Source organism: Pelodiscus sinensis, chromosome 5, assembly GCF_052426305.1.
Source record: "Pelodiscus sinensis isolate ZL-2025 chromosome 5, ASM5242630v1, whole genome shotgun sequence".
In the NCBI taxonomy this organism is placed as follows: Eukaryota; Metazoa; Chordata; order Testudines; family Trionychidae; genus Pelodiscus; species Pelodiscus sinensis.
Window position 1 is genome coordinate 73709551 of NC_143056.1, and position 15680 is coordinate 73725230.

Consider the following 15680-nt stretch of genomic DNA (forward strand, 5'->3'; position numbering starts at 1 on the left):
GCAATAAAGCCTTTCACCCGCGCCCGCCTGGCTCTGCTCGCGCCGGGGGGCGGGGCCGCACCAGCGACTCCCTCCCCACCCGCTGGAAACTGCGCACAGCGCCTGCGTCGCAAGCCGGGGAGGCGAGACAGGCAGTGGTCCGGGCTGTGGCCCCGCCCCTGTCCCGCTCTGAGATGGCGATGGGACCGTCACTCAGCAGGTTCATGGGACATCATGTGACTTACGCGGAGTTTTCTTGCCCGCATGATAGATTCGACTAGGGGGTGGGGCCACGGGAGAGTGAAGCGGCTGAGCTTGGAGGCGGGGCTGGGCTCGTGCCGTGAGGAGGGCGGAATCTGCTGCTTCCAACTCGCGCCTCATTTACCTCGAGTCATCTAGGGCAAGATGGCGTCGGTCTGGGATGAGGCTGAGGTGAGGGGCTGGGGTGGGATTCCGAGCGTGGGGCACCAGCCGCTGGGGGCTTGGCCCTTTCCGTTCGGGACCCCTTGGAGGGAGGGAGCCGCCCCGGGCCAGTCGAGTCGGGGTAGCGCCGTGTTCTCTCCCCGCGGGCTCGGCTGGCGGGGCCCGGGCTGCCCGGCGGGCGATGACGGTGACTCTGTCCCCGCAGGACGGCGTCGGTGAGGAGGTGCTAAAAATGTCCACTGAGGAGATCGTGCAGCGAACCCGCCTGCTCGACAGCGAGATCAAGGTGAGGCAGCAGCAGGGGATGGGGCTACAGCCCCCCCCCCCCCCCCGCCGCTCTGTTGGTTGCTCTGCCGGGCACCCATTTGTCACAGCAGCAGAGAACTGAGACCAGGGGTCAAGAACAGCCCCTTGACCAAGTCCCCGGCCCACTGGCCAGTGTTAGCAGAAGGTCCCAGCCCACTGCGGTCGCTGAGCCAGGAGGTTTCTGCCAATCTGGAGCTAGGTCCCCTGCACTGGCCAGTCGTAGATTTTGGCTTCAGACTTGGCCAGGGTCGTAGCTACAGAGTGCCAGTAGCTCATGGCAACAGGGATGCTGCTCCCCTAATTTTCAGACTGGTCTGCCTTGTCCCACCCCTGGCGAGTAGCATCCCATTCCCATCCCTGCTCCCCTTGAGAGAACCCCTGCATCTTTGCTTCCTATGTGTCCCCCAGAGCATCTTCAAAGGATACTATGCAGCATGCCTCTGTTATCCCAGGCACCACTTCCTGTGCCCTGCTGCTGTTGTTTCTGTGAGGGAAGTACCTTCTGCTTTACACAAGATTAAAAGGAGGCTGCAGTGTAAAAACAAGGTTAAAATAAGGTGTATTAGGGAAACCTAGAGCCAGGGCTGAATTTATGTTATATAGTGAAATGGTGGCATTGGAATTTTATTCATTAAAAGTAAATTGTTGCTCTCTGCACTTAAGACTTTACAAACTTGGGGGTTTTTTTTTTTTGGAGAGTCTTATTTGCTTCTCACTTACGTAGTCCCCAGCTGATTTTTCTGTAGATTAGTGGCCCCTGACTCAAAGTTCATCTATTGTGTTGAACATAAATAAATATTTTACTTTATTTAAAATGAAGTTTGATTAACTTTCTCATGTTAGTTTAAGTGCTGAATCTGTTTAATACTTTAAATTAATTTAACCAGTAAGAAAGGAAATATTAAACTGTTCTTCCTGACTACAGCACTAGCAAAATAGGCATAATTATGGAGTTAACGGCGAGTTTCCATTTGCAACTGGTGATCTGCAGAAAGGTTTGCATTGAGCCTGTGGAGTTACAGGCCAAAAAGTTTGAGAACTACTGATCTAGTATCCTATCTCTGATAGTGGTTGGTATCAGAGACTAAGAGTGCATCTACACAGCAGGGCTTAGCTCAATTTGCATAGCTTATTTTAAGTTATGTCAATTGTATAGCTTATTTCAAAATAGCTTATTTTGAAATTGGGAGCGTCTACACAGCACTTACTTCAAAATAGAGCACTCTTCCTTCAACTTCCCTTACTCCTCATACAATGAGGGTGACAGGAGTCTGAGTAAGAAGTCCTCCAGCTTGACAGTGTTTTGACATTTCAAAATAACTGCCTGCTGTGTAAACACGGACTAAGTTATTTTGAAGTAACACTAAAGTTATTTTGAATACTGTTGCTGTGTAGATGTATTCTAAGGGACTGAATAGAACAAGGCAATTTCACGTGATCCAGCCCCTAAGGTTCAATCCCAGCTTCTCGCAGTACGAGGTTTAGGGATACCTAGGGCATGGGGTTGCACCTCTGATCATTTTGACTAATAGCCATTTTGAACTTACCTATTTTTTCCCACACTATCCCATAGCAATGAGTTCCACAGGCTGACTCTGCATTTTGTAAAGTACTTAATTCTGGTGCTACATGAAATAGGGATGTGAAGGACTAGTTGACTATCTGATAAGCAAATGCTTATCAGATAGCTAGCCAACAGGATAGTCGATTAGTCACTTTGCCCCCCTTGCTACCTCTATCTGAAAGAGCCAGCAAGGGTGGGGGGAGAGACGGTTACTTCACAGCAGCAGCTGCCGCTTTGAAACGCCACAGAGAGCGTGGCATCAGGCTCCTTACGGCGTTTCAAAGTGGCAGCGCTGTGTGTACCCTGGGATCAGCTGGACTCCTGATTCATTTTGTCTGTAGTATTGATGAATTTATAAACCTTTATCATATTATCCCCTCCTCTTGGCCAGGGGGTAGTCTTTTTTTTCCTAAAATTAACAGTCCCATTCATTTTAATCTCTCCTCATTTGGAAAATGTCCACCTCCCTAAGATATACACACATATGTTTATTTATATAAAAAAGTGTGTGCGTATATAAATGTGTACGTATATAAACATATATTTTATGGGTTGACCAGAACTGTGCTCAGTATTGAAGGTGTGGGATTACCATGGATTTTTATAGTTAAATTATAATATTTACTGTTTAATTATCTATTCCTTCCTAATGATCGTAATCACTCTGTTAGTTTTTTTTGACTGTCCTTGCAAATTATGTAGATGTTTTCAGTAAACTAACTAATGACTCCAAGATCTCTTTCTTGGATGGTTACAATTAATTTAGACCTCATTATTTTGTATGTATAATTGAGAATTTTTTCCAGTGTGTGTTTCTTTGAATTTCATATGACATTTTTTCACCCAGTCATCTAGGTTGTGAGATACCTTTATAACTTTTCACAGATGGCTTTGGACTTAACTCACCTGAATAATTTGATATTGTCTGTTAGTTTTACCACCTCACTATTCATGCCCTTTTTTGACTTGATTCTCTCTCTCTCTCTCATTTTAGATAGTTTGTGCATCTGTCTGTGAACCATTGCCTGGCCCCAGACAGGCTGCAAGGTGGGAGGATAGGGGAAGCAGCTGGATGCTGGTTCCCCCCCTACCCCAGACAAACTGCACACTTGGGGATGGGGGTGCTGCTGGAGACCAAAGGCAGTCCTGGAGTATTTGCTTCTCCCCTCACCGCACCATCGGACCAGGTGGAGGGCAGCTAGAGTCTGGGGCCAGCCCCTGGAGCCTTGCTCCCCCCAACCACCCTGAGGCCCTTTGTGCCGCTGCTTTTCTCCGTGGACAGGCCATAGGGCAGGGCGAGTCACTGGAGAGCAGGGCCAGTCCCCAGAGTGCCACCCCTTCCCCTGCATGATAGGCTGGGGTGGGGGGAGGCCCACTGGAGACCAGGGTCAGCCCCTGGAGCTTGTCCTCTCCCTTTCCTGAACCAGCTGCAGGGCACAGTGGGGAGGGGAGAGCAGCTGAATGTCAGCCCCCACCCCACCCTTGGACCCTTGCCACCACCCAGACAAGCTAGAGGCTGTGGACGGCCCACACAGCCTCGACTCCCTGGTAAGAGCCAGAAAATGGGGAGCCAGCCCTGCCCACCGCCTCCCCCAGGAGGAGCTATCAGCTTGGGAGAGGAGCCCATGCACGCACTAAACCCTGTGCCCTCAGCCACCCATCCTGTGCTCACTCCAGCACCTAGTCCACCCCCCCAATCTTTCCAGACTCCTCCTCTCACTCTTGCACTCCACCCCCTTTTTATTCTAGCAAAAGACAGAAAAAAACTGCAAATATTGTCTACCATCAAGCTCTATCTAATATTTGAATCGTTTCCTTATTTTATTAAAAACAACTTTTTTTCTTTCAGCAGCGGGGTGGGGAGTGGAACAGGAGCTGGTGCCCAGGAAGAACTGACTTAAAAGCTGGCTCCTCACAAGAACCAGATTTGCATGCCCCCCCAGCTCCCATGATGTTGCCTCTGATAGAGAGGCAGCAGTGTGGAAGGTGAGGGTGGCACCTGTTCCCTCCTCCCCTGCTGCCTCCTACAGAGGCAGGGGGGCAGGCAGGAGCCAGTTGTGGGGGGGGGGGACAGCTTAAAAGCTGGTTTCCCCCCAGCACCAGCTCCCTGGTGCCTCCTCTTCCCCTCCCTCCCACTGGGAGGGGGGAGGCGTGAAGGCTGCCACAGAGCAACCTTTGTCCATGAGGAGCTCAGATCCCCAAGGGTTGCTGCCACCCCATGCTGCTGCCTCTGATAGACAGCAGCACTGGGTCTCAGGGGGCTCCCTGGGGGTGGGGTCTGGAGTGCACTGGCTGCTGGCCCAGCCTCCAGGGACTATCGAATTTGCTGGTTCTGACTACAACTTATCCATACTTTTACTGGATGATGAAGTTTTTATAGTTATGCCAAACAGTAAATTACCAGTATATGATTAGTTTCATGTGAAATTTTAGACATTGCAGATGTTGGATGTTCATAACATCGTAGGTCTAAGCTGGCCTCTGAAATAAAATGGTGTGTGAGAAAACAAAAGTCTATCACTGAGTATTACTCAGTGTACTGCTTTTAAAAAAAGATTGTAAATGAAAGGTTCCTTCTGATGCATCTGTTTGTACTACTGTTTAAATGATATTTTATTAGATCCTCTTTTATAGGGAAAATAAAGCATTAAGATTATTTAAATATTTGTTTCCTAATAACACACCAAACAGATTGGGGTATGTGAAACACCTTTTTAAATGTTAAAATTCATAAATGCCTAATAAATCTTGACTTTTAAATAGAAAATCTCAAGGTAGGATATTTTATTGAGCAATTAAAAATCATTTCAGAAGGCCAGCAGTAACAGTAAAATGTAATTGATAAATATTCCATTACAATCATACCAATTACATTTTGAACACAAACACTTTGAAAATTGTAAATAATATGCCCAAGCCCACATTTATGTTCATAACCTGTTATTTATTAGTACAAGAAGACACAGTAAGTAGGTCATAAGAACAGTGTAAAAATAAGCTTACTAACCAATTGATACAGATTGTTCAGGCATGTCCACATTTTCTTCAGTTCACTGCCTTTTGAAGAGCATTTTTCATAACATTTCATCCTAACAACTAGACTTTGCATTTTTTATTCACTGTTTACACTCAGAACATATTCCTTTTTCATCCAGAGGTACAGGACTTTCTTGAAAGTATTCCCAAATAGGGTTTTTTTTTTAATGACATTGCAGTGTGGCAATTGTTTGCTCTAATTATCAGGTGTTGAAATCAACATTAGAGGCCACACTCTGAAGAATGTTGTCTTATTACAGGATCTTGCTCTGACACCAGTGTTGCTCCTTTCTGGTTGTACATACTGCCCCTTGTTGCATATCTCCTCTATCCTTGGGAAGACAAAAGAACTAACAAGCCTTGTCTTAACCCAGTTGCCTTTTAAGATGCGTTAAGCTGTAGAGATGAAGGCTGTTGAAAAATTTAGTAGATTTCTGTTTCTCTGTCTGAGTAGACATTGAAGGAGACCATTACTTTGTGTCCAAAAGCATCCATAAGCAAGGGCTATTAGTTACTCGGCAGACCAATCAGTGTTTTTCCATGAGCTGGAGCATAAGTTTCTATGGTGAGTGGAGAAATATATTCCTAATTTAAGGATGGAGTAGGGATGTGAACAACTAGTTTACTAGTCGCTCTCCCCTCCCCCCACCCCTTGCTGCCTCTATCAGAGGCTGCAAGGTGTGGGGGAAGAGAAGGGGAGGTGCTTCAAAGTGGCAGTGCCGAATGGAGCCTGCGGCCAGACCTGGGCTCCACACAGCACTGCCACTTTTTGAAATGCCACATACAGCCTGGGACCAGCTGGAAACTGACCCTGGTCCCTGGGCTCAATGTAGGGATAAGCTATAAAATAGGAGTCTTAGACCACCCAGGTGGGCTAAGTGATGTTCCTGTTAGGATCATGATAATGTATCCTGCAATCATAGGCCATATCCTGATGCCTGTGATGATTTTGCCCAGTCTCTTATACTCAGTAACACAGTCCTTGGATTTCTACTGTATCATTTTATAAACCTTGACCTCAAAAGTTAGATGTTTTTCCTCTAATTCTTGTTATATATAGAAAACCAGCTTTTAACACCCAGTTTTGGATAGAGGTTCATGGAATCAGCATATTTTTATTTACTTACATGTTTGAAGAGATTATATAAACTTAAACCTTAATATATTTTGTATTCAATTCAGATTTCATTTTAAACAGGCTTATTTTTAAAAAGAAAACTTATAACGTACAGAAAAAACATCAATTTTTATCCATCCTATTATTTTCCTTTTAACACTTTTCTAAATAACATATCCCGATGCTTGTATCCAGAAGTGTTAGAACAATTTATATAGTGGGTATGCTGAGAGCCATGGAACCAGTAAGCCATGTATCTGATAGGGATGTGAACGAGTAGTCGATTAACTGATAAGCCTAGTCTTATAAATTAATCTAATTGACTATTCGCATTCTCCCCCCTTGCTGCCTCTGTATCAGAGGCAGCAAGTGAGGGGAAGCAGGAGCCAGTTCCCTCCAGCACTGGCTCTGTGGTGCCGCCTGTCGCGTCCCCCCCCCCCCCCCACCACATCGCTGCCTGTATCAGAGGCAGCACTGGGGGGGGGGGGGGGGGGGGCAGGGAGGTTGCTGCGAAGCAGCCTTTGCCCGTGGCAGGCCCAGGCTCACCACAGGCAGAGGCTGCACTGGCAGCAGCGCCTGTCTACACAGGGCTGGGACCCCCTCAGTCTGCAGCCAGCATGGGCCTCTATGAACAGAGGCTGCTTTGGGGCAGCCTCTCCTGCCTTCTCCTCCCCCAGCAACCTCTGTCTGCAGGGAGCTCTGACTCCTCTTAGACAGGGACTGTTGCCATCCCTTATATCTGAGACAGCAGTGTGGGACGGCAGGCAGCCTATCCACGAGGGGAGCTGGTTTTCAAACTGGTTCCCTCACAGACCGGCTCCCACCTGGCACTCAGTGCTGCTGCTTCTGATAGGGAGGCAGCAGTGTGGAGTGGCAGGGGCTCCTTGGGAGTGGGGCCGGATTTCACTGGCTGCTGGCCCTGCCCCTGGGAACTATCGAATAGTCAACTAACCACTAAGAATTCATGCGTTAGTTGACTATTGAGTTAATCGATAGCTAACACCCCTAATATATGATGGAAACCCCTGCAAGTCGGGTGTGGCAGCACCCCTTGTTCCAGCACCTATGCTTGCATCATCCCCTAATCAAAATTCTGTATATTCACTGTAGCCTCATCCTACAGTGTAGAAAATGATCATTGATGTGGAGCACTATTGTGCTCTGCACTGAAAATGTAAAAGGAAACTGCTCCTTGCCTTGAGATGTTTACAGTCTAGGGAAGGATGTTTGCCATTGGATAGACATCAGTTAATTCAGATCTAAGTAGACTCTCCCTCAGAGATTATTCAGTCATGGTGTTTTCTAGTGATACCAGTCATTTCCTCTGGGAGACAGGAAGTGAGCAGATAAGATAGCATTATAGATATCAAATTCTACTTTGCTTATTTTGTTTAATACAATTTTAGTAGACTTTATATTTTAAGCATTTTTTTTCTAATTTTTATGCACTCACTTAGAATTCTCTGAGCTGCCTTTAAGGAGTGTTTTGCAAAAGACAGGACTGATGTTTCAGGCTTCTCAACATTAACCTGTCCAGCATGTAGAAACTCTTTTAAAAGTGACTTGAAAATTGTCCAATCCCTAAAGGCAGGAACAAGTGTGGGGTTTGAATGCCCCAAGTGATGGGAATAAGATCTGAAAACAATTATTTCAAAACAATCTCCTCCCATGAGAGGGAATTCAAATTACTGAGTAGTCTTAGAAGTCTTCAGATGATATCAGCAGGAAATGATTTGGGGGGCATTGATGAGACCAGATTGGAGAAGGGAAGTAACAATCCCATCTGTTTTTCCACATTTGCAAGACACGTGGCATCTTTAATATTAGGGGTTTTTTTCTTTTTTAAAACCTGAATCTCCAAAAACTGGAGCCTCTCGCAAGACAGTGAGAAGTAAAAGTGAACTGTCAAGAGAAATCCCTTGTGTATTATATATGGAGTCCTATTCCCACCTCTATCTGTCCACAATATTTAACAACAGGATGTTAGAGAGAGGGATTCATTCTGAATGCAATCATCTCTCAATCCCTAAAGCCTCCCACTTAAGGCAAAACAGCATATTAGGCTAACATTTTTCCGTCCTTCTTCCAACCTGTCTCCTAGGATTCATTCTGATGGGGGTGATGCATATTTGTTTTGTTCTGCTAAGATTATTCCTAACTTGTGCTGCTGTGCGTTGATTTCAGATAATGAAGAGCGAGGTGCTGAGAGTTACCCATGAGCTGCAGGCCATGAAGGATAAGATCAAAGAGAACAGTGAGAAGATTAAAGTGAACAAAACCCTGCCTTACCTTGTTTCCAATGTAATTGAGGTGAGTGTTGTGCCCTTTTGAAGTAATGCTAGGAGTGATCCACTGTTGTGTGCACAGCTTTTAACTTTGAGAGGTGCTCTTCCTAACTGTGGGTTGCTGTCAGGGTTCACAGGCTGGAGCAGAGGACTATGTGAAATGAATCTGTGAGAATTGGGACCAGTGACTTTACCTCTTTGTTTTCCAGTTTATAAAATGGGAATAGTTAGCACATGTATAAGGCCTGGTCTATGCACAATTTTTTTATACTGATTTAACTATTTTGATTAGGGGTGTAATTTTTCAACTTAAATATTTAGTGGTACAGCATTCCTAGTGGGTGCAGTTACATCAGTATAAAAGTGCTTTATACTGAGGCCTATTCTAAAAGTTAGGTTAACTGAGTTACATTGCTCAGGGGTGTGAAAAATTTACCTCCCAAGAGAGAGTTAAGCCAACTTAAGCCCTGGTGTAAACACCGTTAGGTCAACAAAAGAATTCTTCTGTTAACTTACCCATCAGCTCTCAGAGAAATAGATGTACTATGCTCACAGCTTATCTTCACTGCCCAGAGATCAAAGCTGAGGCAGTCGATCTTCTAGCATTTTATTTAGCAGGTCTAGTAAAGACACTCTAAATCAAACACTGACTGCACCCGTCAACTGCAGTACCTCTTGCAGTGGTGAGGAGAAAGGAAAGTTGACAGGACTGTGGGGACGGTGCTGAAACATAGCTTAAGGTACATCAGCTCCAGCTATATTATTTATGTAACTGGAGTTGTGTACTTTAAGCTGACCATTATCTCCTTAAGCACTACAGTGGCACACCTGCAGCTAGCCTGCTGTCATGTCTCTAGTGTAGACAGACATACCCTGATATACCTAATTCCTTCTCTTACGAAAAATAAGCTGTCATTACTCATGGGAGAATTCTGTGCAGACTTTTGTGGAAATTAAAGCATGAACTTACTGGTTACCATAACGGTTACATGCGAGCTCCTGGCCCTGCTCTTTGGAAACCAGCTGCCACCCTGCACTGTTGGCTCTGTATCTCTGTCAGCCAGCTCTCTGAGTGTGAGGCTGGGAGCCAGGAATGGGGCCCAGAGCTGGTTGTGCTGTGAGTTCTGCAGTATACTGCAGAGCCTGCAGTGTGTGACTAAGACTTTTTCATGGTTACTTTATTAACTGCTTTTTAACATCCCTAGAAGAAAGGAGAAGGTGGCATGGAAACTCCATGCAAGCCTAAGCATCATGTGGTTTCTCCCATTGGATCTCTGGGCTCTGGGGAAGAAATGGGACAGGTGTCTGGGCAAGCTGGGCTTTGGGCCAAGAAGGGGAACGGGGGGCCCTGAAGCTGGACTTTGGGCATAATTTTCTTTTCCAATAACTCTGCTAATTTGTATCTGTCTTTCTCAGTGTTTCATTGTTTCAACCACTTTACATGATACTGGCATTGGTTTATGATGTTGGAAGAGGGAGGGTGCCTAGCACCACCAGCCACCACCCCCATTCCTCAGAAATTTGCAGTTGCCTATCACTATGACAGGGAGCTCAGGTAATCAGGAAGCTATAAATTCTCCCAGGAGATGTAACTACAGGCAGTATCCTACTGTTGGTGGATGTGGGTAGATAGTGAGATGTGTTAACTTCCACTGCTTTGTGATTTTTGAACTAGAAATACAATATTGGAAGTCTTGATGTGATCCAAGGGTTGAATGGTTACAGTGGTTTGATTCTGCTTCAAATGATTTTTTTTCTGGTCTTCAGCTACTGGATGTTGACCCCAATGACCAGGAAGAGGATGGAGCAAATATTGATCTGGATTCCCAGAGAAAGGGCAAGTGTGCTGTGATTAAAACCTCCACACGGCAGGTGAGAGCCATGAGCCTATGTAGGTGTGGGGAGTGCTGATCCAACACCGTTTAGTTGCTGTGTTTATGTTGGTTTCTTTTCCTCATAGACCTATTTCCTGCCTGTGATCGGGTTAGTTGATGCTGAGAAGCTGAAGCCTGGAGACTTAGTGGTAAGTAGTTTCAGTATAACTGGTATATATTGATCATATGGTGTTAGCCAGGGAATCTGGTATTTGACTGGTTTAGTTTTTCATGAGGAAATGATCTAATCAGATTTTTTTTTCTAAGGCCTTGTTTGGGGAAGGATTTACTGGTGAAATATTAGCATCTGATAGCTAATACATTTAGAAGTTTAGTATTAGACAAGGCACACTGGGACAGATTTACCAAGGCATGTAGGTGCCAAAGAATGCAGTTAGATCCCTAATTCCCATTTATATCATCAGAATACTTAATAAATCTGGCCTTCCTTTCCTTGAACATGTGCTAAGATGGCCTAGACTCCCTACTAGTCTTTAATTCATCCAGCTCGTAAGAAGCTGCCATGTCATAGAACTGTATCATATTGTTTTTGCCAAGTCCTGACCCAATAGTTCACCTTCCTTAGCTGTCACTTGAAAAGGCCTTTATCAAGAACTTTCCAGTCTAAGATATTACCTTTGTGTTTGCAGGGTGTGAACAAAGACTCTTACTTGATCCTGGAGACTCTCCCTACTGAATATGATTCACGAGTGAAAGCTATGGAGGTGGATGAGAGGCCCACAGAGCAGTACAGTGACATCGGGGGCCTGGATAAACAGATCCAAGAGGTGACAAATGGAGGAAGGGAGCGCTTGTGGTTAGTAAGGGAATCCCACTTTGTTTCTTGATCCTCCAGACTTTCTGTGTGACCTTTGGCAAGACACTTATTTTCTCTGTGCCTCCAATCCCATATGTATAGTCAGGATAATAGTGCTTCCTTTCCTTGTATGAATATTGTGGATAAATACATTGAAGACTGACACACACTCAGATACTTTTATGGCCCCTATTACTCACAGTATCTTAAGAGTCCAGTCCGTGAATACCCTATGGGTAGATTTTTTGCCCTGTATTTGAGTTTGGAATTGAGGCAGTCTGGTTCCATGGTGTGGAAGGTTAGGGGATTTTACATAAAGGCTAGAATAGCTGCAAGGGTAAGGCCTCTGAGGGAGAGGTTAATGTTGGTGGTTTTTTTGTTTTGTTTTGTTTTGTTTTTGTCCATGCAGCTGGTGGAGGCCATTGTCCTACCAATGAATCATAAGGAGAAGTTTGAAAACCTGGGTATCCAGCCCCCGAAAGGTGTGCTCATGTATGGGCCACCTGGAACAGGGAAGACCCTGCTAGCAAGAGCATGTGCTGCCCAGACAAAGGTAAGAGGGATTTAATGCACAAACCGGTCCATCTGTGTAACAGAATCCTCATAGGGCAGAGGTTCCCAGACTTTTCTTATGTGTACCCCCTTCCAGATTTACCAGTGTACCCTGCCCCTTCTAAGCACTGATACTTTGTGGTCTTCCTAAACCGTCTGCCGCCATCAGTCAATATTTCACCACTAGCCAATTTAGCCCATCATAAGACAGGATTTTCAGGTCTCTCCTCCATGTCGGTCTTCTCTCCTGAGCCTCTGGTCTGTCTCCTCCTCCTCCTCCCTCCCCCTCTCTCTAAGTTCTCCTCCACCTTCTGCCTCTTTCTCTTCTCCCCCTCCTGACTCTCACTCTCTCTCTGCTCTCCTCTGTCTCCATCAGGGATGCATGCTCGTCCAGAACCTGCCCCCCTGGGCATTTACATCACTGCCCCACCCTCCTTCGCCTCCCACCGTGGCGCTCCGCTGACTTCTGCACCGCTCAGCCAGGCCGCCGCGCGGGATCAAGCAGCACAAATGGCCTGCCTCTCTCTCAGCTCTCGTCTGCCTCCTGCCTGTCTCTCTGTCTTTCTCTTCTCCCCCTCCCATTTCTCTTCTCCTCCTCCTGCTGCATCACTTTCACTCTCTCTTGCTGCCCTCTGTCTCCTCTGCTTTCCTCCTTTTGAATCTGGCACCCTTTCCTGACATCAGAGATGCACACTCGTCCAGGCCCCGACCCCTGGATGTTCCCTCTGGGCGGCGCTGTTGCCTCCCACCATGGCGCTCGGCTGATTTCTGTGCCACTCAGCCGGGCCGCTGCACAGGAGCAAGCGGCCATTTGGTACCCGTGCTCCCCATGCAGCACGGGGAGCGCAGACCCCAAACAGCCGCTTGCACCCGCGCAGCGGACCGGCTGAGCAGCGCAGAAGTCAACCGAGTGCCACGGCGGGAGGCAACAGTACCGCCCAGAGGGAACAGCCAGCGTTTCAGCGTCACAGACATTGGGTTACTATATATATGATTAGATACAGGTATAGTGTGACACACGGTATCAGAAAAAAACCTGGCTCACATTTTGAATTCCATTAGACTGGATAGTTACTATGCAACTGAACTCATGCTGTATGGTGATTGGAGCTCAGAGCTCTGGATGTCTGCAACTCTATATATCTGTGTTATCATTGGTACATCTCGAAACTAACAAATTCCTACAGTTTTAAATCTTCATCTGAGTAGGTTATGAAAATGTAAAAGTAAAATCCACCATTACACAATTTCTCTTGTGTAACCCCCCTCCCCTCCACAGAGATGCCTCATACCCTAGGGTAGGGGGGCCCAAACCATGGTAAGGCATGATAGAGTGCAGTCTGTGTCATAAAGGGAGCAGAGAGTTGGTGTAGTGTGGATGAAGGAACTGTGTGTGACTGACTTTTTCTTCTCTCTCCTCCAGGCAACATTCCTGAAGTTGGCAGGCCCACAGTTAGTGCAGATGTTCATTGGAGATGGAGCCAAGCTAGTTCGAGATGCCTTTGCACTGGCCAAGGAGAAAGCTCCTTCTATCATCTTCATTGATGAGCTGGATGCTATTGGCACCAAGAGGTGAGATCTGCAGGCCATGCTGTGTAAAGAACTGGAGTGAACTCCCAGAATCATGGGGTGGGGGGGACTTCAAGGTGGGACTCTATCTAGGTGCAGTTAACCCCATCCACTACACTGGGCTATTTCAAAGGCATACTTGTTTCCTGTATTAATAACTTGGCCCTTCTTTCCAGCTCAGTTTGTTGCCCAGCTTATTGGGACTGGGCAGTGAGAGCCACAAGGATATGGATCCTTTTTATTACCAGTAAATAGTGATTCTACTTCAATGCATGTCAGGATTGCCAGCCCTCTTGATAGGCACTTACTAATGCTTTTTACCTACCGCAATATTAACCCTTTCTGACTTGAATACAAATGATTTGTGCCCTGGCATAACTGACACATGATGCCCTTGTACATTTTGGAAGATCAAAACATGAAAGGGAGAGGTGGGATCTGATATTGGGGCACATCTGGAGGAGTTACTGGCATGAGCAGAGTTGATACTTTCCTATATTCTTTCTCCAGATTTGACAGTGAGAAGGCTGGCGACCGGGAAGTACAGAGGACTATGCTGGAACTTCTGAACCAACTTGATGGATTCCAACCCAACACACAAGTCAAGGTAACTCTCACTGCAAGTGGCAATCCCTAATATTATCAAGCACCGCTGGACTTTACAGGGGCACACGGTGAGGACTGAAAGACCTTCATAAGGAAGGTGATCATGAGAACACAAGGGAGCTGGTGGATCCCTGCTAGGTATGGGAGCCTAGAACCAGAGCTGACCTTTCCATAGGATGGTTTTGGGGAGCCCCACAGCAGCTGTGTCAACAGTCCTATTGATAGTACAGTCCCAAATAGCCAAAAGACCCATAGTGGTCCTGGCCTGACATCAGGGTCCTTCCCCACAGTGGTGGGAGCTGCGGGAAGCAGAATGACCCAGCAACCTGTTCCACTCTGCTGCCCATCTCCCAGCCACGTCACTTCACTTCTGATGCTTGGGGGGGGGGAGGAGAGGAGGTTGCCCTGAAGAGTGTCTGCCCTCCAGGAGCTTCAAAATCGATGACCTTGCTTTTCTGTAGGTGATTGCTGCAACCAACCGTGTAGATATCCTGGACCCTGCTCTGCTTCGCTCTGGACGCTTAGACCGCAAGATTGAGTTCCCGATGCCCAATGAGGAGGCCAGAGCTAGGATTATGCAGATCCATTCACGCAAGATGAATGTCAGGTAGGAGAGAGGAGAAGCTTAGCTCCTTGAGGGAGAAGGAGGGTAGTACAGAAAGAGTACTGTACATCTTTGTTCCTCATGCAGAGGAGTGGAGGTGTGCTCCCCCCCACCCCCCCCCACCCTGTAGAATGAAATGCTATGTGCTTATGAATGCTACACACCTTGGTTTTCAATGGCAGTGTGGGGGTTTTATTGTTTTCTCTTTCAGCCCTGATGTGAATTATGAGGAGTTAGCTCGCTGCACAGATGACTTCAATGGAGCACAGTGCAAAGCTGTGTGTGTGGAAGCAGTGAGTATCAGTTAACAGCCTGTTTCCTACCTCCTCAGCCTCCTACAGCAGATGGAAAGATAGGCGTGGGATGAGGTAATTTGACAGGCTGATCTGGTTCCAAGCCAATGCTTTGTGTCCCTTAACTACGCTTTCTCTTTGTGGTAGGGGATGATTGCACTTCGCCGTGGTGCCACAGAGCTCACTCATGAGGACTACATGGAAGGAATCCTGGAGGTTCAGGCTAAGAAAAAAGCTAATCTGCAATACTATGCCTAACTCTGCTCTGTAGTCAGGTATTGTGGCCTTGACAGAATTGGACAGACTGGAATGTGAGAAGACTGAACTAAACAGAGGATGGTTAAGATTAGACTGTGTGGTCTTCTTGTGTTGGAAAAAAAATTAAGCTTTTCTTCCCTGCCCTCCTTGAAATCTCCCCTTCCCCTCCCCCCCCCTGCTTGCCTAGATAAGGTTCATAATGATAAAAGGGTCATTAACTTCTGTGAAGTTGGCTGTACTCAACTGTGGCAGGCTTAAATCCTATGTTTTAGAGCCACTATCTGTGGAGTGGGAGTAAACAAGTTTATAGCAACCCCTTGCCATGCTACTAAAAGGGAACTAAGTTCCTCAGCACATCTACAATTCTTTCACCAGTGCAGGCCAACAGCTAAGAGAT

At 46.5% G+C, this 15680-nt stretch overlaps 1 protein-coding gene across 2 annotated transcripts; it reads left to right on the forward strand.

The window, feature by feature from the left end:
* Positions 1 to 60: 60 nt before the first annotated feature.
* Positions 61 to 15374, forward strand: PSMC3 (proteasome 26S subunit, ATPase 3). 2 transcript variants are annotated; one of them, XM_075927451.2, is made up of 12 exons: positions 61 to 199; positions 608 to 688; positions 8610 to 8735; positions 10478 to 10582; positions 10671 to 10733; positions 11235 to 11372; positions 11811 to 11954; positions 13377 to 13525; positions 14033 to 14129; positions 14590 to 14735; positions 14944 to 15025; positions 15173 to 15374. In XM_075927451.2, exons 2-12 carry the CDS (start codon positions 635 to 637, stop codon positions 15281 to 15283), a joined length of 1215 nt encoding a protein of 404 aa, XP_075783566.1. In that variant the 5' UTR covers positions 61 to 199; positions 608 to 634; the 3' UTR covers positions 15284 to 15374. The 2 variants fall into 2 exon arrangements, with proteins under 2 accessions (XP_075783566.1, XP_075783565.1); XM_075927450.2 differs by lacking the exon at positions 61 to 199 and adding an exon at positions 236 to 411.
* Positions 15375 to 15680: the final 306 nt, after the last annotated feature.